Below are 26381 nucleotides of genomic sequence, written 5' to 3' on the forward strand. Positions count from 1 at the left end.
TGACTTTATTGATTCGCTGGTCCATCCAGTGCTGTGTGCCATTAATTAACTCCGTCTCCGAATGTTTGTCACATTGTGCATGCTTATTAGGAAAGATATTACCAAGGGGTGCGAGGCGTTAAAAGCAGCTGGAAGGATGAAGCAGAGGCAAAGGACTTGCTTGCTGCTGGCCATGCTGCAGATTAAAAAAAAAAAAAACACAAATGCATGTTTCAGTCTGAAATTTTTTTTTTCTATAAAAAGCAGAAAATTGCACCTCCTGCTACTAACGGCCACCTCCCTGGATGCGACCCAATGGCGGGCTACTTCCTCCTGTTTTAACCAATGGCTTTGTCCCTTCTTCCTCAGCCACTCAAGAGGAGGAGATAGGAACATTGATGTCTTTCTCTAGACGCGCCACGTCACGGTGTTGTGTATTCCTTTCCCAGCCCTCATCCCTGATATTTGAATCGCAAGGGGGGAGCGTTTCATATCCGTGCTGAGAGAAGAAGGGGGATCTTGTCTATCTGAAAGAGCATGCTGGATTAAGGGGGTTATTTCCCCAGAGGGGGGGATATGAGAGTGAGTGTCACTCAAGACGGCTCTCACGCAGCCGCTGCATGTTACCAGGGAGCCCCCCGTCTTTGACTTCTACCACTCTCCTCTCCCTCTGCCACATCCTCATCATGGCTACCATCTCTCCTCCCTTTTTTTCCCCCTGCTAGTCCTTTGGTGCCCTACAGGGAGAGGAGAATTGTGTGGTTCTGTGGGGTGGTTGTTATTCCAATCACACCTCCGATGCAGCGAGGGTCCAGTAAAGTACAGAATAATTGGCAGGTTCCAGACAGCCATTCTGTTCTCAAATGTGTGTGTGTGTGTGTGTGTGTGTGTGTGTGTGTGTGTGTGTGTGTGTGTGTGTGCGCGCGTGTGTGTGCGTGCGCGCGTGTGTGTGTGTGTGTGATGATAAGGGGGGCTGCTGTAGGTGCAGCATTCAGAGGTCATTTCATTAATTACTTGCTATTGTGTTTTACGCATGTTCTCACATTCTGTTTGTCAGCTCAGGTTGATTAGATGCTGACAAAAGATCCTGCTTTTGGATGTGGAGGGAAACATCAAATAGGGAGGAAATCACCCCACCTTAAAAACAGAGCTCTTAATAAGCCAAACTGTGAGATGCAGCAATCCGAATTTTGTGAACGACCCCCGATCTTTGTAAAGCTAATATATGAATATCGCTTTTAGCCAACAACCATTACTTTCAGAAGCTAATATGAGAGAAGTGAATTTAAATAGATGGTTTTTTTTCTTTCCTCCCTTTCACAACCGCTTATCAATTATTTAAATTAGGAAAAGTGGAAACGTTACAATGTGTGTGAGAGTGTAGTACCTGTAAAACTGGGTTTCACAAATCTTTTAAAACAGTATTACAGAGCTGACAATTTAAACTGTGTGAAACATCTTATATTAGTATAATTGTGGTTAGCATTACCAATGCAGCAATATCTATTTTGAATGTTGACTCCTGAATTAACCTTGCAATATTCTAAGGTTCATCAGCATTTCTAAATGCAGCATGTTTAACATGAAAAAGAGCAACTTTACTTTTCAGCTTAGCCTTCATGTTATCCACTGAAAACTTCACTTTCTTACTGTCTTAATGAGCCACAATAATAGCATGTTGATATCAGCTAATCTCAGTGATACTTAGTTTTTTTGCTTTCACTATTAGAAAATAAAATTTTTTGAGTTTGAGTAAGGTGAGGAATACAAAGATACAAAGATAGTAGATTGTGAAGAACTTTTTAAAGACAAGCTGCAAAACTTGGAGATTTTTGGATTGGCACATGCTTTGCAGTAGCACAATCTTGCTGAGATATAGCAATTTTGTTTTATCCTTTTTTCATTTCAGAAGCTGGTTCAGTAGAGCTAAAACAGTCACTGGTTAATATTTAATGACAAGTTAGTTTCACAGTTGTAAAATGAACATTTATAAATGTAACATTTATCAAAACCCCCCCCTCTTGGTAATGAACTGGGCAGAACGCAGTGAAAGTAAAACTTAGTCATTCTTGACACAAGGTGGCAAAATTGCACAAGCTCATTCTTTCGCCAATTTTCTTTCCTCTATCAAATTGTGAGATATTTTAATTGTAAGTAATGTATTTGTCTCGTGTCTTATGTTGCTGATTAGCATGGTTAGCACCACTAGCCTTATATGTAAACACTAGTCTGAGTGAGGTTGCAAACTGTCTATTAAAACATAGAATCGTCCCATGTTTGACACATCAGTTTCATGTTGAATCCATATACAAGACCCTATATTTTGCATTTTTAACAATCGGGGGAAATTTGATTTTAGGTGAAGCTGCTGTCTGAAGGAGATTCTGGTTCTCCCTCAAACTGCATGTCACATTTCTCATTAATCTCCTTACATTGGATGCTTGTCTTCTAAAAGTCATTAGGGTTTTTGCATTTTCCTTTATGATGTTATGATGTTGTTCAGACAGAGGCTGGATGTTTGAAATGATAAAACAGAGCAACTTTACTGCACTCCATCAAGGCTTTCTGCCATCTGCTAAACTCTCTGCTTCCTGCAGCATGAATGTATTTCATCATGTCATAGAAAATTCAGCTTCTTTTTAAATAGCTTCTTGCATGTCTTTAAGATTAAACACCTCTGTAACTCTGAACCTCACAACTATCACTGCAATTTCTACACTCAGAAACAAGTTCCACACTGAAGAGGGTCTGGTTGCATTTTAAGTAGAGTTGTCGCATTATGTTTAAACGGGTCATGCAAAATCGTTTTTTTTTTTTTTTCACCCTTTAAATTAGATTTGAAGTAATTTTCCAAATCTTTGTCTTTTTTTGCCAATGCTTTGCTTCCCTTGCTCCGTCGTTCTGGAGTGCAGAAAAGTTGAATTTAGAGTCTCCCGGTGCCGCGTAGATATCTTTATGTTCTGTTTGCTTTTGTCATATTTTTTGATACATTCGTTTTTCTCTGTTCCCTATTCCTTTTTTTTTTTTAAACTATTATGTCTAAAGTATTTGCTGCAGAGGTGCTAAATAAGGTCATTGACCTTTGGCTAACCAGTTTCACAAATCCTTTTCATTTTTATTTTCCTCACAGTGATTTTCTTTTTGAAGTTCAAGGATGCTGAAGTTACGAGTGGATAATTCAAATGTTTTGTTGTTGGGTGCAGTAACTCTCACAATTCAGTCCAGGCTCTGGGTCGATCCTCTTCTTTCTCAATTAATAGCTCCATGTTACATACATGTTACATACACAAAAGGCATGTTTTGCCTTTTGTTTCCTCCCTCCTTACATTTAACATCAGCCAACCATTTCACATCCATGTATCCAAAGTATAGGATTTTATTTTACTTTTCTTTGACAGTTTAAGCTTTGCCATTGATTTTAGAGGTAAAACTATAAACTAATTAAATCTCATCTACAACTATACTGTCTTAAAATCTTATTTCTAATAATGTTGCACAGATTCTCACTGGGTCATTTGAAAGACTTATGACGTATCACAAATTATAACCGCTCGTTAAAACAAAACAACTATGATCTCCTGATGGTAGGCGTTATTAAGGGACATCATTTCCTTACAGTAGATTATGAGCTAAGATACTTTATGTGCTCAGACCTTGGTTACCAAATTTCAGACACATCTGTCTCACAGAATGTGGTCTGAAATAACCAACGCTGAAAATGTTGAAAATATCAGATGGGAGAAATATCTTGTATCTGATCACATCCTCCTTTGCAAGTATTTCTTAGCAGTTTGATAAATTTATATTTTACATAATAAGGAAGCATAATTATCTGAACTGATTTCAGTACTAATGCAACTTAACCCTTTTCTGTTTATGTTGGCAAAAAAAGCACTTCAAATATTAGTTTTGAATCGTAATGCTTTGTTGTGACCATGATTTCAGAAAAGTTAAACCAACAGGTTTAAGGTAATTGCCCAATAGGAGCTCAGCCATTGAATACGAAGAGATTTGATGGCATCCATCTGTGTCTCAGCTATGAGGCCCATAGTTAACCTCACTGCATCATGGACCACTCAAAGTATGCCTCAGTGATCATAAATTTCACTCAGGTGAACAATAGGCAGATAAAAGCAAATACTTGGGAAACTTGCACCTTATTAACTGAGGCTCGTCCTGAGTCAGAGGGCAGGGGTCACAGGTTGAATGACTTCCCTCTTCTGACTGATAGGACTCCGGGGTGAACACTGATTCACATCAATGGAGCCGGGCCGTGCAGCCAATCAAGCTGGGGGCTGGTAATACGGACTGGTACAAACACCAGGGAAAATAACCCAGTTCTATCTGCTGGAAAACACATTGACCCACAGACCTAATGGAACATGCATCCCATAGGTGCTCGACTGTATTGACTAGCCATTCTCCGCAGTTGTAGCCATCACTGATATCGAGTGTGATTTTGCTATTTTTTTCCCCCCATCTGTGCTGTAGGCATGCCTGTTCTTGCAGAGGCTAAATTAAAATGGTTACAGTATACCTCAGTGTTGCTACATGTGCTGTTTTTTTTTTTTTTTTTGTCAAGTCTCTCTGCTGTGATTTCCTCTCATTGAGCTCAGCACCATAGCGACCATCGTCACTTCTTCTGATGCCCTTTTCTTCTGATCCAGCTTCACCTTAGAGGGCTTCTCATTACGAAGGACACTTGGTTCTTACATGAACACGTCCACACACACACACGCGCACACACACACCAGACTCAACACAAGCACACCTCTATCTCAGTAAAAAACAAAAACAAAAAAAAAAACTAAAATACCTGGAATCAAAGCTTTTTACCTGTTTATTTATAATAAGAAACACACTCATGCAGTCTGTTGGGAATAGAAGAAACTATTCGTGCCTTGAAAACTGCGCAAATGTCCATTATTCAGGAGCTTTTATGTGATTGAGGTAGAACAAAGTGGCAGTAATAAAAAATATTGATCACTGCAACCCATAAAGTGTTTGACAGGAATTGTTGAGGCAGAATCAGGCATTGACTGAGTGCCTTTGCAGGCGTGTAAACCTGCAGGACATTATGTCAGCGTATTAGCACCGATCACTGTGGTATAATGGCCCCCAGTCCTCCCAGCCTGATTTAGATTCAGCCCAGCAAATGAAGCATAGCTCTAATAAATGCACCTGTTGAAAATATGATAATTGCCTCTCTGATGGCTGACCTTTTTTGCCGTAGCAGTAAAGATTATTTGAAGCATGCATGCATGCAAGTGCACGCCTTTGTGTGCCTCAGTCAGGAGTTCAAAGGGCCATTGCTGCTGCTTTTTGACTCTGCGTATCTGGGGGGGCGGATGCAACTTTTGTATTTATCAGCAGTTAGTCATACATCGGCTTCTTTTTTAACTGTATCGAGTGGGAGCAGCGCGCACGCTGTGCGGGCGCGCGCGGCCACGTGCACGTGCGTGCACGCGCAGGCTCATTAAACACTCGTTTCAAAAGACTGACCCTTCAGGAGCAGTGGGCGGACCGAACACGATCCGCTCAAATGAGCAAATTCATGTGCAACGTGAAAGTTTTGGGTGTGCTGGAAGCATGTTCAGATTCAGAGTCCATTTGCGATATCTGTGATCAAATAATTCCACAGTGCAGGGCCCCACGCAGCTCCCTCTGTACTGTCTGCCGCACTTGTTTCAACCTCCTTTGTACTGCATGCCGAGCTCGTTATAACAACCTTGGGCGAGTCGAGCTGCTTTTTGTTAATGTCATCACATTAACCGTGTGTGCTAGTGTGCGTTCTCGTGTGCAATAAAGAGATGGCTTTATATGGACGCAGGATATATCCATATGTGTGCGAGGATGCCATTGCTTCTGTCTCATTAGCGCCTGAGCTGAGGCCCTGAGCCGCTTCTTGCGCTCCATTGGGACAGCTGATGAGGCCTGACTATGTGACCTTTAACAACCTAATCAACTTTTAACACCTCGCCTACCGCCTGCCTTATTGCCATTCTTCTCACTGCCATTCACTGTCATACCCCCCTTTTTTCTGTTCTGCTCTGTTTTAAGCTGCAGACTTGTTTCCCCCATCATATGTGCATGTATGGACAGAGCAGCATTGTACACACTTACAGCAGCTGTCTCTGGAGGAAAGTGGGGATGTATTGTAATAGTCTGTCTATCTGCTCACTCTTGACCTTCTCTTTGCTTATTTTTCTCCTTTCCTTATCTCTTGCTGTCCTTTTCTCCCACATTGAAGAGCTCACACTATGGTAAAGATAAACAGAAAAAGGAGAACAATTTTTAAACAGACATCATGCAGTATTTGTCGTTCTGTCCCGGTTAATCTTTTTTATTTAAAAGTCAAGATGCCACAGAAAATGTTAATAAAACAGAAGGTTTACGCATATGAAATATATTTTAATATAAAAACAGACTGACTGAAATGACCAGGTTTTTGTTTTTTTGTATCTCATATGTGATTCAAATTTCTTATTTCTACTCAGTTTTTCTGTCCATAGACAAGTCCTGGGCTCGTATGTAGTTCTCATTATATCACACTGTTTAACACAAAATCTTCATTGAATTAACTCAAAAACCTAAAAACTAAATCGATTCCATGATCTAATTTTGGAGCACTGTCTGTCCTGCAACTTCTAGGTTAATTTATCATTTAAATCAAATGGTTAAATGACCTTTTCTGTTCATCAACAATTTCTACAGAGGTGTGCTAATAAGTAAATTCTTTGATTCAGGTGTGCTGGAACAGGAATACATTTAAAAAGACAAGAGATTTGGAACTGAAAACCCAAAATTTAATTGCTTTTGTTAAAAACACGACGAAAACAATCAACCATGTTGCTGCTTAGAAAATGGGCTTACTTTCAGTCACTTTAACGACATTTCCATATCCAGCATGGTCCATGGCAGGCGACTCTCTCACATTTTTGCAACCAGAATGAAAATAGAAGTAAAAAAATAGCTTTATTTTGAGCTTGTTCTCTCTGTTCTTACTGTTGGAAACAGCTAACATTGAGATTTTTTTTCCTCAGTAAATAAATTCCACACCAAATAGTATTAATATCTGTGCTTCTTAGATAATGTGCTGTACAGTCACTGTTATTTTGGCTTTGAAACAGGTTGCTGTTACTGCTGGACAATGAGATTACTGAGTGTAATTATTATGGAGCACCCCAGATAGGCTGAATCATTGGGTAGAAGTTCAGAACTGAGACTGTGTCAGCAAATTACATTAAATAAGACAAAATAAAAAAAAACAAATATCTGAAAAAAAAATTTACTTTTATGCTTCAACAATGTTGAAAGGTAAATACCTGGAAGAAGTGCTGTAGCCTTTAGGCAGAAAGGCTTGAATAAAGACGCAAACATAGACTGGAAATCCCTGCAGGGACACATCTAGAAATCATTTTCTGTGAGAAGTGTATGATAAATAAAAACCCATAAAACAAGAAGCAAGAATAACCTGCTATAAATTCTGTGTTGAAGATGCTCTGACAATCCATCAATACTGTGCAGCCGTATGAAGAATGACAATTTTAAATTGATTTGGACTTGACTCCCCTCAACCAAAGAGGAAAGAAACAATTTGGCTTGTCGCCAGAATTCAGACGATAAGCCAGCATTTGTGGGTTCGAGGGTTGCATGAGTGCATATGGCACGGGTACCTGGCACACCTTTAAATGCACTATGAATGCAAATCATATTTTATGTGTTTATTGTGCCTTGTATTGTTTTCGGGCAACAAATGTCTGGCATATGTCAAACAAAATCACTGCCAAACTACATCCTGCATGCAGTAAAGCAGCATGGCTCCACAGTAAGATGATACAGGTGCTAAACTGAGCTGCCTGTGGTTCATACCTTACACCCACTGCTGTTAACACATTAGGAGATTAAAAATATAACAGAAAGGGTCCGAGGCCCATTAGCAGCTCAATGTCTACAGTGAGAAGTAATAGAAAGTCTTTCAGTCAACTTTTGAAACTGCAATTTTTCTGTGTTTGATACAGCTCAGTGGTAAATAATTCCCGCTTATCAAAGTCAAATTTTAGATATATTTAGGCTTTTTTATTATCACACTTACTGATACCCCAAGGTAAATTCAGGCAGCTGATGCAGATACATATTTATATGACCAATTCAAAGATTTGTTCCCACAAAAGCAATATTAAACCCTTATTTTCCTACTTCAAAACCAACAAAAAAAAACAACAATTAAATGGCATAGATTAGGAGTTTTTAACTATTTTTATTTCCAAATTTATTTTTTTCTGTGGTGCAGAAAGACATCCACAATGATGGTAGTCAGTGATTTATCAAAATGTTAGCCTGATTTCCATAATTTAATCAAGCTTAAAGTAATGACGGTCTTCTGAGAAATAGTCATGACTTCCATTGGGAGTCCTGCTCTTTCTTTCCTCCGGCAGGCTGTAATCTGCGAGGTTGCAGTTGCTACAATTGTCCAGATCTGTTTCTGCAGAATCTGCGGCGCCGGTAAGCGTCCTAATCCCGATTCCAAGTCAATCTTTACTCATCGGATGCCTCCCTGGCTCTTCAGCAGGCTGTGATTGACGATGATTATCTCAAGCGGACGCCGTATCTGTTCCATCGCTGTGGCTGCGTGAGGGATCGGAGGTGAGGAAGCCGGATCAAATAGAGCCTCCGAGCTGCTGACAGAGACGGTGCACAGGAGCAAGGGCCCGTGTAGGAGACACCAATGAATTAAGATGTGTAGATAAGAGATTCTTTTTTCCTCTCATGTCTCAGAGACATATCTATGAGTTTTGTCATCAGCTTCTGCACCAAATTTACCTGACATGCAATCTTTGTGGGTTAGTAAGTGTGAGCTTTCTATTAGGAGGCAGCAGAAGCGCAAGCTGTCACTCTTTCAGTTGTTTTCTTATTGGCTGTTTAGTTATACTTTATTGCATATATCTTTTTTTTTATACTTTTACATCAACTCAGAATGAAACGCCTTGGAGGAGCAGTAGAGAGTAACTCCTCACCCTTCAGCTTGATGAAGACAGACATGACATATTCACAGAGGATCATTTAGCACATAAACAGCCAGATGTTTCCCCCAGGAGCAGCTTGACAGAAAAGCTGAACAAAGGGAAGCTGAATATTAATGTTGATCTTGTTCCATCAAATTCATAAAACATCATTTGTACTCAGCGCTGCATTTTGTAAGGCACACAGATCTGTAGCTTGTTATACAGCAGCAAAGAGGACAAATGCTAGTTGTAATAAAATTAATGTTTTCTTTCCTCCACTTTAGAGAATAAATTGCATAGAAAATTACTAGGTGCTGTTAAAAGAACACAATCTTAAGAGGAGAAAGAAATCTTATTTAATGGATAATTAACAACCAGCAAAACAAGAGCTCAGAAAAAATAATACAAATGTTATTTTAATAAATTTATAATCACTTTCAACTTTTAAATGTGTCCATTAGAACCTGCTATATTTATCAATGCACATTCATGGGAAATAACAGAATTAGTAGTTTACCTATGTGTTTCCAACATATGTGGTTTTTGACTGAGCTCCACTTGAGGCAGTAAACAGGTTAAACAGGAAGACAGAGACTAAATGACGCCTCATGGAAGAGTTCCAAGGTAAAAACCACTGCTAACCACAAAGACTTGTCTCATTTTCTAAAAAAAAGAACATGACAGTGAGAGAAACATATTGGTAGTGAAGTGATGACCTGCAGATGCTTTTCTGCTCTATATCTTGCCATCATTGATGTGATATCTGACCAGCAGTTTGCACTGGATAATAAAGCAGGATAAGGACTGAAAGCAGACCAGAAGGTGTTCTTCTTGATCGCACATTGAAGCAAAACGAATGGTTTTGAGTGGCCTAATCAAAGTCCAAACTTAAAACTGATTCAGATGATGTTGCTTAACCAATGCCTTATATTTCTTGATGCTTTTTTCACACAGAAACAAGTTGGTTTGGGTAGTCTTATTTTCCCCTTAACAAATGAAATCATTTTTAAAAAATAAAGTCTGTTTTTTTTTTACTTTTTAAAGGTTCCTACTCCCAGACTTTAACTTTGCAAGTCAGTCATCTTATTTTTGTTCAGCTCAAACTTCCGTCTGGAAACATGTAAATTCCTGTTTTGCAGTTCAAATAGACTGCACAAATGTTCACCGACTGGATTCAAAATGCCTTCTGCTCCTGTTAGATTCAGTCCATGATCAGCAGAAATGAGCAACATGAAGTAACTGTTTGTCCGTGTTCAGCCAAGTAACCCAGGCAGAGCCTCCGTGAGATGAAGAACATGGAAGACGTTCTGTTTTTCTGGCTCTGTGGTTACATCTTCAGCGAATGCCTAAAACAAGCAACACTTTAACAAAAAGTCAATTTTATAACGTGATCATTCCAGATTTACTTCCTAATTGAAACTGTAAAGGCAAGGTGTGTGTGTTCTGTAGCTAAATTGTATGCTTGCATTGCATTGGGGCTTTTCTGCAGCCTAAACTCTTATATTCAGCTCTGAATCATTGCTGTCTTGCATGTGAAATGGGTTCCTCGGCAGTGAACCTGCTCTGAAACTATACACCTGTGCTGAAAAGAGGAGTTGCCATTTCAGCGCTGTCTGTTTGGATCAGCGTTCCCTGTGGCGCTGTGCCCTCTTTCAGAGCTCCTCTCTCGGTCACCTGTTCCTCGGCCCCTGACTCTCCCCCTGTTTTGACACAATGGGCCCTTTGTACCTGTATGTACCACTACTGTGAGACATTCCTTGCTTTTTTTTTTTTTTTTTTTGGACAGCAATACACAACCCAACTCTGACTATCCCTGTCGATGCAGCTTCATTCAGGAGATATTCAATCGTAAGGAGGAGAAGTGCAGCAAATTGTGGGACTGGGAAGAGGCTTGCAGGAATTAGATTGTGGTGCTGATAAGTTCTATATAGAGCGGGTAAACACGTTCTTATCTTGTTATCCAGCTTGCACATTAACACATGATCTGTGGAGGAGGGTTTAAAAGGATAAATCAAATTCTAATCATTGTGTTTGGCTTGCACCCACTCTCTGCTCTTTGTCTCTATTTCTGTTCCTCCCGATGCAAAAGGACCCCCGGGCCCACGAGTGAAGAACAATGGAGGGGTCAGAAGTACCAGCAATTTTCCCTGCACCTGCTGAACGCTTCAGAAATGAGTGCTCCGGTGATTACGTGGCCTAATGTGCGATGTTTAAAGAGCAGTTTCCTGCAGTAGAGTTAAATGCTAGTGCCCTCTGTGAAGTATTAATGATGTGGATGGATGAATCAGGTCGGAGCAAACCTGTTGATGGCGGCCACGGCGCTCTCCAAAGCTGTGGCCAGACATCAGGCTTAACCGCTTGGCAAATTGGACATGCTTGTTGGCTGTAGCTCCAATTTATGTGCACTCTCTATTGCAGTTAGTCCATCTTCATTATTGAAATAGCCTCTCGTCAGGTCTTGACAGAGTGCTGGATATGTTAAAGGAGGGGGGGAGAAAGGAGAGAGCCTGCAGGGGGGAAGAAAAATCATGAATAATGTGGAAAATAAACATTTGAGGCAGTGGAGCTGGAGCCGGCTGGCAAGAGCGGTGTTGGGAGTGCTGGTAAATGCCCAGCTTTGATTTTTTTCCCTCTACCTCCCTCCTTGTGATTGTATGCGCAGGCTTGTGCCGTGGGATGTTGACACTGTGGATCCTCAGCCATGGGGCTTTATCTCACACACATGCAGTCAAACATACAGACCTTTGAGCAGCTCTCAGAGCTGAACTCCAAACAGCACCTCTGTGGCTTGAACAGCATCCCAGCTGCGAGTTGTGTCACACTTCTCACTGGATCCAGCCTTTTTTTTTTTTTTTTTTTGCAAACTGCTGCCATGCTTGCTTCATTTTTTTTATTATTTTGATCAGACCGATAAGGCCAAACTCAGCTCTTCTCAGCCAGCCAGTTCCAGTTCATGTCATTTTGAAGGAGATGTGTTTATCGCCAGAGGTAGAAGTTAAATATGGCAATGATTAATACAACTTGACCTCAAAACCATTTTGTAGCTCTGTAGCTGAGCGCTTAATCTCAGGCTGGAGGTGCAGTAATGTGTCTCTTTGAAGAGAAGACCAAATACTGGCTGGATCTACACGGGTTTGGACTATAATTACATTACACATCAACTTATGTTGATAGGAAATTTATGCTGAAACGTATGTGTTGATATATGCCTATAATAATGTATTGAATTATTTCCTCTTCAGAAACTCAACTGATTACTTGTGGGTTTCTCTTAGGATCAGGTTTTTTTTTTTAATGTTTAGCATTTATAAACACATGTTCAAATTCGAAAGCAAGCGCAGACATGATTGTGTTAGCAAAAAGAGGAGAATGTCATCAAATTTAGCATGTGTGCCTTCATAAATATGAAAAAACATGCCGATCATGAGATAAATACTGGGAGGAAGAAATACAAATATAATGATTTAACACAACAAATGTGTTTTTTTAAACCAGAAACAATTCATGGTGCTGTTTCTGTGTTTGTATTTTGAAAATCTGAAAAAACAGGAACAAATCACCAAAAGAAACTGCTTAATTAATCTGGAAAATTACTTACAAGAAATTATAATAAATTAACTCCTTAGAACCTTTTCACCTGAAAAATCCTGAACTAGCAATTTAATACTGTGCCATATGAATGCTGTGGTTTATTGCAAATTTTTTATGCATTAATATGCGATTGTTATTTGTTGTTCAGTTTATCTAATCTAATCAAAGTAAAGTTCTGTAAAATAATTAATAAAAACTACTTAAAGTGTGCGTTTGTGTGTGCGTAGCACTGTTTGGCTATCTTTACTGCAGTTTATATTAAAGTGCCCCACCTTTAGGAGTCTGTACCTGCTACAAAAGTCAATGTAACGCCTCATAAGGTAATTACCCCCCCTGAGCTGGTGTGTTTGCAGCTGCAGGCTGCAGCAGGGCTTCCCTTCAGGTAGCTCTCCCACTCAGGTCAGTAAACATCTAATGACATTTAGAGGTAAGAGGATGAAAGAGGTGGCACTTGGTTGTAGTCAGCTGCGCACTACCTTTGTCTTATTGTGTACCGTCTGTCTTAATCTCCCAGCCACCCCTTTCACACCACAAGGAGATCATGTTATTAGATCCCCTCCCTCTGCTCATTTGTCATCCGGCGGCACCGCTCCTCCAGAAAGGGATGGCGAGGAAAGGGAAAAAAAAGAAAACTGCACAAAAAGGGGAAGAAACCACAACATCAAATGTTCATCATTTGCTGGCTCAGAGTGTGTATCTGCTTCTTTTTCTTCCACATTCACAAATTTAAGCTTCTCCACTGATTTTGCTTTCTTTCTTTTTTTTCTTTTCTTTTTTTTGTGTCACGCCAACTATATCCTGCATGCACACCCAACACACACGTGCTGTACCTGCACACAATACCTCCCACCTCCTCTTTCACTATCAGGAACTGCTCCAAATAAAAAGTATTGCCACTGTTCAGAGTGTACCGTCACCTCCTCAGCCACATTGCTTTAATCTTTCCATGTGCCGACTCGTTCCTTTGCTGCTCAGGGAGGCAGTCAGCTAATTATAATAAACAAATATGCTCAGAGATGCCTGTGTGAGACTCACATAGGTTAACAACTCAGCTATAAATGTTAAATGAAGCCTAAAATAGGATAGTATGGCTTACAGTTGCCATAGCGATCCCAGCAGTGACTCTTTGTGTACTTTGTAGGTTGGAAAAGTTTGAATTAATCTTTGATCCTGTCATACGCAGAAGAAATGAGTGACTGCTTTGTGTCTCAGGGGTCTTTTTGACGACTCGGTCTGGGAGTTTTTTTTTTTTCCACTTCCAAGAGATGTGTGTTTGTCTGTGTTTACGGTCACCCTGCATGTTGAGCTCTGCACGTCTGCATTAGTCACATGTGAGTTTTTCTGCCAAAAATATTCATCTAAATGTTTCTTGCTGTCTTTGTGTCTTTTTTTTTTCTTTTTTCCAACAGGTGGGACCATCAGAATGATGTGTAGGTGGAGCAGCGCTGAGCCGTATTGATGGATGCGCTAGCAGACAACAGTCTCACATTGATTGTGAAGACTTCAGAACCGGAAAATGCAAATGTTGTGGAAAATAGAGGTACCGGCATCTCTGTCTAAAGTTTAATGTTTTACTCAATGTAGAATATGAGTTTATGTGATGGTGAATATGGTGGAATTAAATGTTTTTTTCAATTTTCAATCTGAAAAAACTTTCCCAAAAAATCTGAAAAGTGTAGTATCCAGTTTTTATTCAGCACTCTTTACCCCACGAAGTACAAACCAATACCTACTGTAGTCATGTGTCCATGTGTGATTTATTAAATTCAGCTGTTATGTGTAGGTTTCAGACATGAGAACATCAGTGGACAAACGGCATCACAAGGACCAAGAAACATGGCCGACAGGTCAGGGAGAAAGCAAAGTTAGTTTATGAATTGGCCCATGCTTTAGATATCTCACAGAGCACTGTTCATCCATCATCTGAAAATGGAAAGAGTTTAAGACTGCAAGCCTTGCAAGAAAGACGTGGCTGTCCAGCCAAACTGACAGGCCGGGCCAGAGGAGTATTGTTAGAGAAGTAGCCAGAAACCCCAAAGGAACTCGGCAGGAGATGCAGATATCCACAGTTCAGGTGGAAGAATCTGTTCACAGGAGAATGATTCTTCATCTATTTCACAAGTTTTTACATAAGAGGGATTTGAGAAAAAAAAAAAAAAGAAAAGAAAAAAGCATTTGTGGCAAGAAAGCTATAAAAAGTCCCATTTGCAGTTTGATACATAAAAGAAAGTACTCTGGCTCGGTGAGACCAAAATGTTACTTTTCGGTTTACGTGGAGAACGACATGAGCAGCACCCGACACAGCACCGTAAGCACACTATCTTCACCAATAAGAATGGTTTCTGTTGTTTATGGGAACAACTGGGGAGATGATTAGATTTGATTGTATTAAAAACTGAGGTCAGGAATACTTTAAATCCCATAGGAAAATCAAATAGTAAAAGGACCAATTTAAAGATAGAGCAACATTGGAAGATAACTTGTTGGAAGCTGTGAAAGACTTGAGAAAACTAACAATCATTTTCCCGTTTTTTTCATCACTTATTGTTACAATCTCAACAACATATTTCAGGGTTTGTGGTGGTAATTTTCCAAAATGTGAAAAGTGAGTGAAGCATTGATTTTTCTTCCAGTACACGCCTCACATGCATGTGTTGGGAATATATTTGTGATGAAAGCGGATTTGAACCCAATGCCATCTTCCTTTGAGGCAACTGCAGTAACAACCAATCCAGTAATGTCTTATTTCTTCCCTTTGTTTCAGTTGTTGATCTTAAAATGGAAAATGTTCCTTTTCCTAAGAATAAGTGAGCTTGAATTAATGAAAGCTTTAAAGGGGCAATTAGTGTTTCCATGCCCAAGAAGTAGCTTTTTCTCAAATTAGTTTTTCTTACCCTCAGTTTTAAGCTCTTTGACAAGAAATGGGGACGGTGCAACACCTGCTTTTTTCAAAGAAGAGGAGAAGAAACATTAAATGAGGATTTTTAAGCTATTGTTAATCCTCTCTCCTCATGCGCCTTCAACTCAAAAATATCATATCCGCATTTTTTTATAAAATGGTGCAAAAGTGAAAGAAAGGATTACAACTTAAGCACAGATAAGTGGTTCATTTTGTTGCCATGGAAAAAATATAGAACATCTAAATTATATAGATTGTTTTGTTAATTATTATATCACATCCTCTTAGGTTAAGACTTTTTTATTCTGTCATTCTCAGTATGCCTAATGATTTCACAGTAGTGGTTTCTGGTAAAAACAAACAAAACAACTAAATATTTGATTATGTTTAATCTGTTCTTAAGGGTCTTCTGGTTTTATATCCAAGATCATATATGCTCCAGGTAATCCAACAAATTTTACTACAAAGAGGACCTGGTGAAATGCAAAAGGCTGTTTTGAAATTACAGCTAACAATACCAACAATGCACTTTCTTTTATGTTTAATTGAAAAGCTTTCTAAACCAACCATGACAAAATATAATATCTGGTTGTGTCACCCTTTGTGACGCCGCCTGCCATCAAGAGTTTGGCAAGAAATCACTTATATCAGTGTGGAGAAGCTTTAACCAATTATTTGTCTTAACTCAAACACACTGGAGAATTTTAGCATGGTCTTTTTAAGGTTCATAAAACAAGATAAGATATAAATTACATCTATCGCTAAACTTTAAATAGGCTACTTAAAAACCTTGATTTTGCTTTTTTTTTTTTTAGCCATTCAGAGTTAGTCTTGAACTAGATAATTGTCCTGCTTCATAACCCAGGTATACCTGAGTTTGAGCTCAAACTGATGGCTAAATATTCTCCTTCAGGTTTTTGAGCAAAAACCTCAATTACAACAAGTTTTCCAGAGTCAGAAACAATGCAGCAGTTTTAATAAAGACTTTGCAATGAAGTCCTGGGAAGGTTTATTGCTCCTTTATATTTATTAATAATGGAAAACAACATAAACCTTTGCAATTTTTGAATTGTTTAAATAAGCGCTTTACGTGTTGCTTTTTAAGATGTTTTAGCCTATTTCCTGTTGTCAGGCAGGTTGTATTTAAGTTAAATCAAGCAGTAATTAGGCTTTGTGACTGATTGTGATAGATTACAATTAATTAATGATTTAAAAAATAGTCAGATTGGTGTTGACAGTATAATAAAATCTGCAAGTCAACAAATATTTTTCTCACAGCACCTTACAATGTAAATATCAATCATCAGCATTAATTTCTGACAATTGATCCTATTAAACTTCCAGAAAGAACCAACAGATAGATGCTTTGGGAACTTGCTTATTAAATTTTAAACTTAAAGGCAGCAAGAACTTTGTCCATACAGAGATGAAGGCCTCTTATGTAATAATGCTATATTGGATTGTTTTTCTTCAGTGTTTGTAAAGTATGTAATAAAAAATAAACAAAACAAGCAGAAACTGTATAATGAAATCCGTCCTACAGTGTTTATTCATCTCGTCTATGATGAAGGAGATAACTATAGAGAGGGTCAAATTTTACAGTTTAAATACTTTGAAGTAATAACTGTGTTTGTGGTATGATTCAGAGAAGTTGGATATGTGAATACAGCTTGAAAACATTAGTTCTGCCTCTCCAACCAGAGTAACTTGGTCACAGATGTCTGCATTTTGCACTTCCATAAGGGACACACTTTGGAGATCTTTTGCAGGATTAGAGGCTTGCCAGGGAGTAATTGTGCATTCACTAATAGAAAACATTTCTCAGTGCAATAAAGAATATAATCTGTTTGTGTATTCAGATTTATCTTTATTGTATTTAAAGGCACCGGACTTTCACAGCATTTTGTGGTAAAAAAAAAAAAAAAAAAAAAACAGAATGAAAACAATAGTGGAGAAATAAATATTCTTCTGCTCCAACAAACTTTATTAATATAATTTTTTATCCTGATTTCTATTTTTGCTGATATAAGCTCTTCATTTTTAAACAGTTTTGAAAATGAATTTATGTTTGCCTGCAGCTCAGACCGTTCAGCTAACTGAACATTTGGCCCACGAGAATGGATAATTATTCTAAAATTAGTTATCAGCTTTTCTGAGACAGTTTAAGAAAACCAAATCAAACTTCATGGCACTTTGTCAGCAGTGACTGCAGTGGGTTAATTCTTCATTATGTCAAACAGCATTTTTATTCCTATTGTTTGTGTTTTTTTGTAGAACTGTTAAAATCGTCTTAATTGGCTCAGAGAAGATTGAACCTGAAGGTTTTGCTCATACAAGGTGCAACAAGTCCCCTATCTCCAAATTCACTTGAATCACTTGAAATAGGTGCTCCGATAAGACGGAGACCCCGGACACACACCTAAACTGGGCTTGGACTGAACAAAGATGGTCCTGATCTCAAGAAAATATTTGGAGTAATCATTTCTTTAAATTCAGAGTTTGGTTAAACATAAACTTGTGCACCCTGTTCTATTGAGGTTGCAAAATCATCCAACTCTGAAAGAACAACAGCTGAAATTCATTTCAATGGCTCCAAATTAATATTTTGTTATTCATATTGAGATTTTCTAAGTTTCTTATCAGCACAGCATTTAAGACTGGTGAATTCCCCAAATGTTAGTGTTTTTTATATTTTTTTATACGTCTCTCAATGCTCCATTCTCCCAAACCTAGCCTCTCAAAAAGAGTCAAGCAGTTCTTCATCAAAACCTGCAGCTTTTAGAATAGAATAGAATAGAATAGCATTTATTGTCATTGAACAGGATTCAACAAAATTTCTATTGCAACTCCCATGCAAAAAGTCAAAAATAAAATATATATTAAATAAACAAACACACAATAATAATAATATATACAACTAAAATTAACTAAAGGCACTCAACCACACCAAAGAAGAAGCAGCAGGTCCAATTATGGTAAAGTGCAGATGATGTGACAGTTTACAGCAGTGTATCCTGGTCGATTGTTGTTTTCTGTGTATTTTAGAAACGGTAACGTTTTTCTGCTTAAACAACCAAGCACCTCTAGTTCTTAAATTAGATTTATCTTAGTGTTTCACCTCTGGTCAAACTCAGTGGGTTTAGTCCTACAAATGATCCTGAGCTACTCGCCTGCACCTCGAGACGCACCCAGAGAAAGAGCGAAGCAGTGAAGAAAGGGGGAGAAAAATTTGTAGTATGAGCCCAACAAAGGAGGAGAGAAAAGGTTGAAATTAGGTTCACTGAGCAGGAATAGGCTACCTCTTTGGAAAAGGACAGCTATGAATCATGCTGCAGTTACTCACCACTTATTATGGACATTCTGTACTATCTGGGCTCATTCTCTCCACCACCATTCACAAAATGTCATATGTAGTGAAAACATTAAAAAAAAAAAAGGGTTTGCTTAGTTGACCACCCAAGCTGCATAATTGAGCCCCCTCTCCTAGGCTGCAGAGCTGGAAAGCAACTAGATGTGCATTTTGTTATTATAAAGCTTCTGTACGCGAGTGATAAGGAGACGGAGGCGTGATAGGAAACAGATAGAGATCTAAAAACAGTGAAATTATTGATACGCATAGAATGGCAGTAATGGAAAAAATGTTTTCCAGTTGTTATTACTGTAAATGTTAGATTTAATTCACCTTCCAACATTTAAACATGTAATTTTGTTTAACTGGCTTTTGCACAAAGATTTAATTAAAAGGCATAATTTTTCTTTTTTTTTTTTTTTTTTACTTTTGCATTTCTTCAGATATATTTATGTCCAGGATCCAAAAGGAGAAATATGTAAAAGGCAGATGAAAGTTTCTTAATTCTGATTCTGTTTGACATCTGGTGATTAAGTCAATGAGGAGGAGGAAATGAAAAAAAATCTTGTTTCTATTAAACCTAAAACACCAGCACCCCACCCAGAGATTTAAAAGTGCTGTGTGGCGTCTGAAGACATCGCTTGTCACAACTTTCAAAGGATGTCTTAAGTTTTCTATGCACTTTTTTTCATACTTTGACCCTACAAAGTCACTTCCATTTAACTGTAATGACACAGCCACGGTTAAATGATCTCTTATCCCTTTAGTCCAGAATGAAGTAGTAAAACATTTGCACCTGAAGCTATGTAATTATTTTTGGCTCAAGATGCAGGACGGTTATTTAATTTGACTGGTCTTTGACTTACCCTGATCTGTGGACATTAGTCGATGCTTTGTATTGACAGAGGACACCTAAACACTTAAGACCATTGTAAAAGATCAACTTTATGCTCACAAACATTTGTGGTCATTTCAGTGATCTGGCTCCTGACTTGCTGCTTTTTGGGTTTTGTCCCTTTCCTTAGTTTTAAGACTGTAATTATTTCATAACCCTAGGGTAGGTGAAAGGGCCAGAGGACCTCAAAAGGTTCCAGGTTTCTTGTACATATGATCTCAGCAGATGAAGTGTTTACTTCATCTGCTTTTCCTGTTACAACAATGTAGCAATGATCTCATCCAACATATTCCCAGTAAAAATGTAAAGAAAATCCATCCTTTAATTGTTTTAAAAGATTTTTAGCTTTGCCATCATCCACACAGGCCAGTTCCTTCTAGTTGATGAGAACATGGCAAACAGGATCTATTTGTTCTTGGAAAGTGTGATTTAAAATTTGTCTTTCACCATTCAAATTAGTCACAGGAATGCTGATCCTGTTTATGTTTGATGCTTTCATAATGTTTAATGTACGCTCTGAAATAGTAATAAACGGATTAAATATAAAAGAGAAATCAACCGTGGAAATGTCTGTAAATGTGTGGCTTCTGCCGTGGTAATAGATGAGGCAGGAGTTGCCAACCAGTCCCTTCTCTTGTGTCCATCACCGTGTCCCACAGCATGGCCTTGTTTGCTCATTGAGCTGGCTGGCACAGGGCAGCTCGGGCTTTACCTCAGGTGGGAGAAGTCCTGAGTGTTATATGCAGAGTGAGATAGATGTGATCCTAGGAGCTGAGGGTATGCTAACTGGTCTGGTCTAGCCCGAGTTTGGCTGCAGTCAAACTGTCTAGCATGGCTGGGCTTGGCAGCAATAGGGATCAGAAGATCACCACCACCTGCCAGCAGTCAGGGTCCTTCCATATGCTCAGTGGTGTATGCTTTTGCCAGATTGCATGAACTGTGTCAAATCCAGCTTCGCTTTCTATTCAAGGAGCTTCCCTCCCGATAAAACCATTACAAAACTGCAACTGTGTCAGGATGATCTCAGAGTCTGTTAAAGCATGTTTTATTGTCAGTGTATGCGTAGTTCACCCTGCTAGCTGGATGTTGAGTCCTGGCAGTGTTGAACATTTTGGATGCTTATCTAGCGTGCATTTGCCAGCTCAGATTTAGTAGTAACATTATGCTGCATCGTATCAGCAAATACGAAGCTGCTGATCCCCTTTTGACCTCTAATGTCAAACTTGAATTTTCAGCCACAATCATCACTGAAAGACTGACTGTGTGTGAATATATGTGTGTGTTTGTGCACCTGTCTGACTGACTGATCTGTGGCACATTCTGAACAGCTGAAGAGCTAATGGTCCAGCTGGAGACAGATGGCCTCTCGATAACACTATACCCCCAAGCCAATACTCACACTCTATCACTCTCCCACTCCAACACACACACACACGCAAACACACGCACACATGTGTGCTCTTGCATGAATCTATGCATGCACACACACACATTGGATAGGGTACATTGTTAATCCATTACAAGCCCAGAGGAAACACATTTCTCAAGATGAGTTTAATGTTTCCAAGCAATTTTCAACAATCTTTTGCAACATTAGATGACAGCAGGTTTTGTGTACACAAGGTGATAAAGGAGGCTAATAATCTCTTTCCCTTATTATTTTAATGTAATTTCCTCTATTTTTGTGGCTAATTCAAGAGATTGTTAAGAAACTTTGTTACTGTTTTTGTACAGAAAATTTTCCTATGTAATTTATTGTGAGAATATTTCCTAGCATTTTCTTTAATTCTGTAGCTACTAAATTACAGCTACACAAAATACAAAGTTTTTATCGGATAACATTAGGTAGACTCATGCTGTGCTGTGGAAGCTGATTGTCTGCACTGTTTAAAATCCCATAACCTTAAATGTTAAGAAAAGAAGAAATCACTTTTAAAAATTTGATAATATGAAGTAGGTTAAAAGATCTCAAAAAGCAGCACATCTTGTCCTGACCTGGAGATATTCAAAAAATGATGAAAAACAAAGTTATTAACACATACCAAACTGGAACTGGTTACAGGCAATAATACATAGCTCACTAGCAGGTTGAAAAACAAAAACAAACTATTGTTTGAAGGGCCTAGACAAAGCCCAGACTTAAATCTTATTTAAATGATGTGACGTGATCTTAAGCATGTTGAAAACCATGTACTGCAAAAACGTCAGTGAAGGAAAGGACCTCCACTGTGTCACAAACACCTGATGTCTGTTGATGCCGCCAACCAGCATCTATGTTAAAGGGGCAGCTGGGTTTGGATAGCTTCTTCTCTTAGTAGAATAAGAAATTTTATCACTTCAATTTGTATTTATTTATGCTATGCTGCCTTGATATAAAAGTTATTTGATGATTTAAACATTTAACTAAAGCAAAAAGAAAAGAAAAAAAAGAGAAGACATGTAAACTTAAAGTACTCTAACTGCAATCAACTCAATGTTTGCCACCTTGAATGTTTAAGTTGGTCATGTGTTTTCTTTTGGTTTTGTTTGGTGTTTTGTGCATTTGTGAGTTACTTGTCTGTGTGTCTCTTTTGAAATGTAAAAAACAATAAACTGATTTTTTTAAAAGAGAGAAGACATATAAAACAGGCTGATATGAAGGTTCTTGGTCTGTCTCTGTTGACTTTATTACCGATTGTTTGGTCAAAGTATGAATGTTGAATACATGTAGCACCAGCTGGTTCATAGCTGTACCTGCGGTCTGTCTTTAGTACTCTGACATCATCATTATGGGCATCATTTTACCATTTGATTTCTTCCTTTGTCCCATGGAAGTAGAGCTTTGTAAGTCACATTATATGTCAAAATGGTAGCCAGAGTCTTAGGTTAAAAACTACCCAATCATTCATCCATCCCAACAGCATTAATCCAGCATTTAGAGAAACAACACAGTAGTGTTTTATGTGCTGCTCTAGTATTAAATGTAGGAAATGATGCCGCTCCTGACTCTCCAAAGAGAACATGTGTCAGTCCCAAGCATTTTGCTCTGAGGTCATTCTGGCTCACAGATTGAAAGGAGCTGATGACAAACGCCTCGCTGTGATGCTTCTGCCACCTCTGAGAAGCTGCTGCTGTAACAGTTTTCTTACTCTGTGAGGAAAAGAGATGATGCATATTCCTCTGGAGGTTTTCCTTCATTAAAGATGACAGTAGAGCAGTCATAAGCTCATAGCAGGAGTTTCATGTTGCACCAGTGTGTCTGCAGGCCGCAGACCCGCAGAGACCAGCTCTCTGAAATTTCATTACCTCATTAAATCACTCTCATATCCTATCCATATTCAAAGATTTACTCATCACCAATACAGCCGTGCTGAATGCTGCTCACCAAGCAGCCTTTGCCTCGAGCATTTATCACTACCTCAATAGTGATTAGGCGCATCCAATTCTAAAATGGGGGTTGTTGCTAGTTAACCTCTGTGAGCACATTAATTGCTGTGCTGTGTTTTTCAATTTCGGAATTTCTTCCTGGCACTGTTTTAAAGAATATGTGCGAGACAGCAGCTTGGGATGGCGGTGAGGGAGGCAGGTGGAGATGATATTGGTTATACAGTCTCCAACATATGGGCCTGTCGTGTCCCATGTGTACATACCTGCCTCTGCTGCTGTCATCTAATTATGCAGAGCAAACAAAGCTATCTGCCTTCTGCTGCAAGCCTGCTTCACTGAGTTTTGATTGTTACATGCCGATGGACGTCTCAAAATGATTTGTTTTTGTCATTGAATGCTTGTTGCAAATTCCTAAAACCAGTTTTTTAAAATGTAGTTCTAACTTGTATTTGTGTTATTTCTGGCTGCCAACCTGTGCTTTTTTAAATTATTATTATTATTATTATTCACTACACTGCTGCAAAAAAGCTAAGTTGACTTTGTGCCTGAATTGGAGCTGGATACTTGCATGTAGTGAATCTGGAACATAACATGAAACTGCATAATTTGTTGTTGAACTGAACTTGAATAAATTTGGTTTCAGTGTTTTCAGTTTGTGCCTCTTGGTAAAGAGACAACATGGGGTGGTGTTGTTGATATTTTGTTGATTTTTAAAAACTACCACTCATTTTCTGTTGCTCCGCTTTAAAACTTGAACTATGGCACAGTATTAGTTCATTGCGTGGATTTCTACTGCTATGCATTGATAGTTTATAGGTCAATATTCAGTGTCTTTCCAAATAAACACACAATAAATTTATATTTAAATAAATAATCAAAGTATTGACAGGCAGAAAGAACTGACTGCAGAGTTGACAGAGTTTAAATGTATCTGCTTCATGACACAAATTTAATTGGCAAAATGACTGATACCTTGATTGTGAAATAAAAAGTAATAGCAGCACAACAAAACATTAAGCTGACAATATTTTTGAAATATAAAATCCATTTTACTTATTTTTACACTGAAATAAAAACATTTCAGCTAATTCATTGACTATCATTTAATTAAACAACTAATCAAAAATGCCAATTTTCCTCCAAAAATCAAAAGCAATTATTTTAGTCAATAATTTTTTATACAATATACTTTGACTTTTTATTGTCCAACTGATGACCACATAATAATGTGAACAAAGATGTACAGAATAAAACACAAAATTTTAATTTCCATCCCCAGCAGAAACAAATAAATCAAATAATATGGAGCGTTTTTATTTATTTCTGTATTTTAAAATAAAAAGCCTAACTATGCAGCATGTATTGAATATTAAATAAGCTGCAACAGAAATGAAGTGAAAAGGAAAATGCCTCAGGTCAGTCATGAATGCAACTCCAAATAAAAAAATGTATTTCCATTATTTCTTTTATTTATATTTGAGTCAATATTTCCATGTAAAGTGAATTTAACTTATATTTATGAAATGTGTTTTGTTTATGAGTTTGTGTAATTTGTTCATTAACATTATCTACAAAATATATTTCCTCAAAAAGGGAAAAAGTACAGTTTACGTAAGTCTGCAATTAAGTAAAAAATCTAAAAGTTTTCTCAAATAGTTGACTACAAAATGTTTTAGTCAAACATTTCAAATTTCACATTTAACATCTTAAAAAAGTCCGTTAATATTGTCTTTTGCTAGCACATCGTTAACATATATATTTTTTTCCTTTTGAAATGCTAAATGCTAATCTACCAGTCAATGCCTATGCACTAGCAGTAGTTTGGAGAGATGAGTTTTTACTTCTGTTGAATAGTTTAAGAAATATAAAATGTTTGTGACAACTAAAACTACTGATGTAGCTGAATTATAGTAGATCACTTATGATGGTATCACTATTTTGGAAACTCAAACTGCTTTAAAGAATCTATGCTAAGTGTAGAATTGTTCAGTCATGGTTTTGCAAGTCGGTATGCTGCAGTTCCAATCCCAAAAACTATTAAAATGTTCTCTGAATATGTGTTTCACATAAAGAAAGTAAGTATTCAGAAGAAGTGTTGTGGTGATAAACTCTTTTCAACTTGGAACAACACTTTCATTCAATTCAGTTCAGATCAATATGAGATTGGATGCTGTGCAGATATCAACTTCTGAAGCATTATAAGTCTGTGGTGTATGAATCTCTTTTTTTTATATTCATTAATGCATACACTACAAAATGAATACAGTGGTGCGAAAAAATATTTGCGCCCCTGACAGGTTTCTTTTGTTTTTCTTTTTAGTTTCAGTTAAATGCATCAGGTAATTAAACAATTGTAAGGATAGATACACAAAGAGCAACTACTTGAGGTTATGTGGCAAAGTACATGTCTTCATATAAAGAATTGCATACATACAAAGATATACATTTATTATTTTTTTTATTTAGTTACATTTTTAAATGACACACACACACAGGTCTGATTACCTTCAGAATTGTAGAAATAATATAAAAAAACTATGTCAGCATAAAGCAGAGAGATCTTAAAACACAAGACATCATATCCTTATTTAAAGAAATTTAAGGACATATAATAAATAACGTTAGCCTGCAAAAGAGAAAGCACTGAGCTATGGAGATCCTTCCCTGAACTAGCTGTCTTTCCAAAATTAATGTAAGTGCTTTGATGTTTCATCCAGAAGGTCAATAAAAAAAACCAGAACAACATACAAAACCCTGCAGACCTCAAAAGAACCAATAATCAAAGTTTTGAATTGGTGTAGTAAAAGTCTGGACTTGATTTTTTTCCCCCATTTACTAAGGTTATCTTTTTCTGATTTTGAACATTTATTTATTCATGTGAAAATTTTGAGTTTGACACTGCATGTCTTGTCTGCCACAGTTTATTCAATTTACCACCATGTACTCAAAATTCTGCTGAGTGGCTTTCTTTCTTATTTCACCAGATAAAGTCATGCAGACTTCAGCTGAACAACACTTCTCAAGAAAATGTCAATTTCATAACTTTTAATATTCCAGTGTGACACTGCTAGAAATAAGGTTTGACTTAACTGTACAGTTTCGTCAGTTTGTCATAATGATAGAAAGTCACAATAACGCACCTCTTTCTGTGATTCAGTTCTATAAAACATTTTTTTGCTAAATCCAAACAATGGATGATTACTACAAATGAAAACATCCTGTTCAAATCATGTAGAGATAAATTGTACTGCCTCTTGTAATCATATGTTGGTGCTTAATTTATTATTTCACTTCTAC

At 37.8% G+C, this 26381-nt stretch overlaps 1 protein-coding gene across 3 annotated transcripts in view; it reads left to right on the plus strand.

Annotated features, from left to right (window-relative positions):
- Positions 1 to 26381, plus strand: part of nexmifb (neurite extension and migration factor b) — an 82531-nt gene that overhangs the window by 46651 nt on the left and 9499 nt on the right. For all 3 annotated transcript variants that reach the window (XM_055034249.1, XM_055034248.1, XM_055034247.1), the window contains one exon: positions 13985 to 14115. In XM_055034249.1, coding sequence (XP_054890224.1) covers positions 14034 to 14115 — 82 coding nt within the window. In that variant the 5' untranslated portion in view covers positions 13985 to 14033. The remainder of the gene's footprint in view (positions 1 to 13984; positions 14116 to 26381) is intronic.

Source organism: Poeciliopsis prolifica, unplaced genomic scaffold (genome assembly GCF_027474105.1).
Source record: "Poeciliopsis prolifica strain line A6 unplaced genomic scaffold, Auburn_PproV2 SCAFFOLD009, whole genome shotgun sequence".
Taxonomy (NCBI): domain Eukaryota; kingdom Metazoa; phylum Chordata; class Actinopteri; order Cyprinodontiformes; family Poeciliidae; genus Poeciliopsis; species Poeciliopsis prolifica.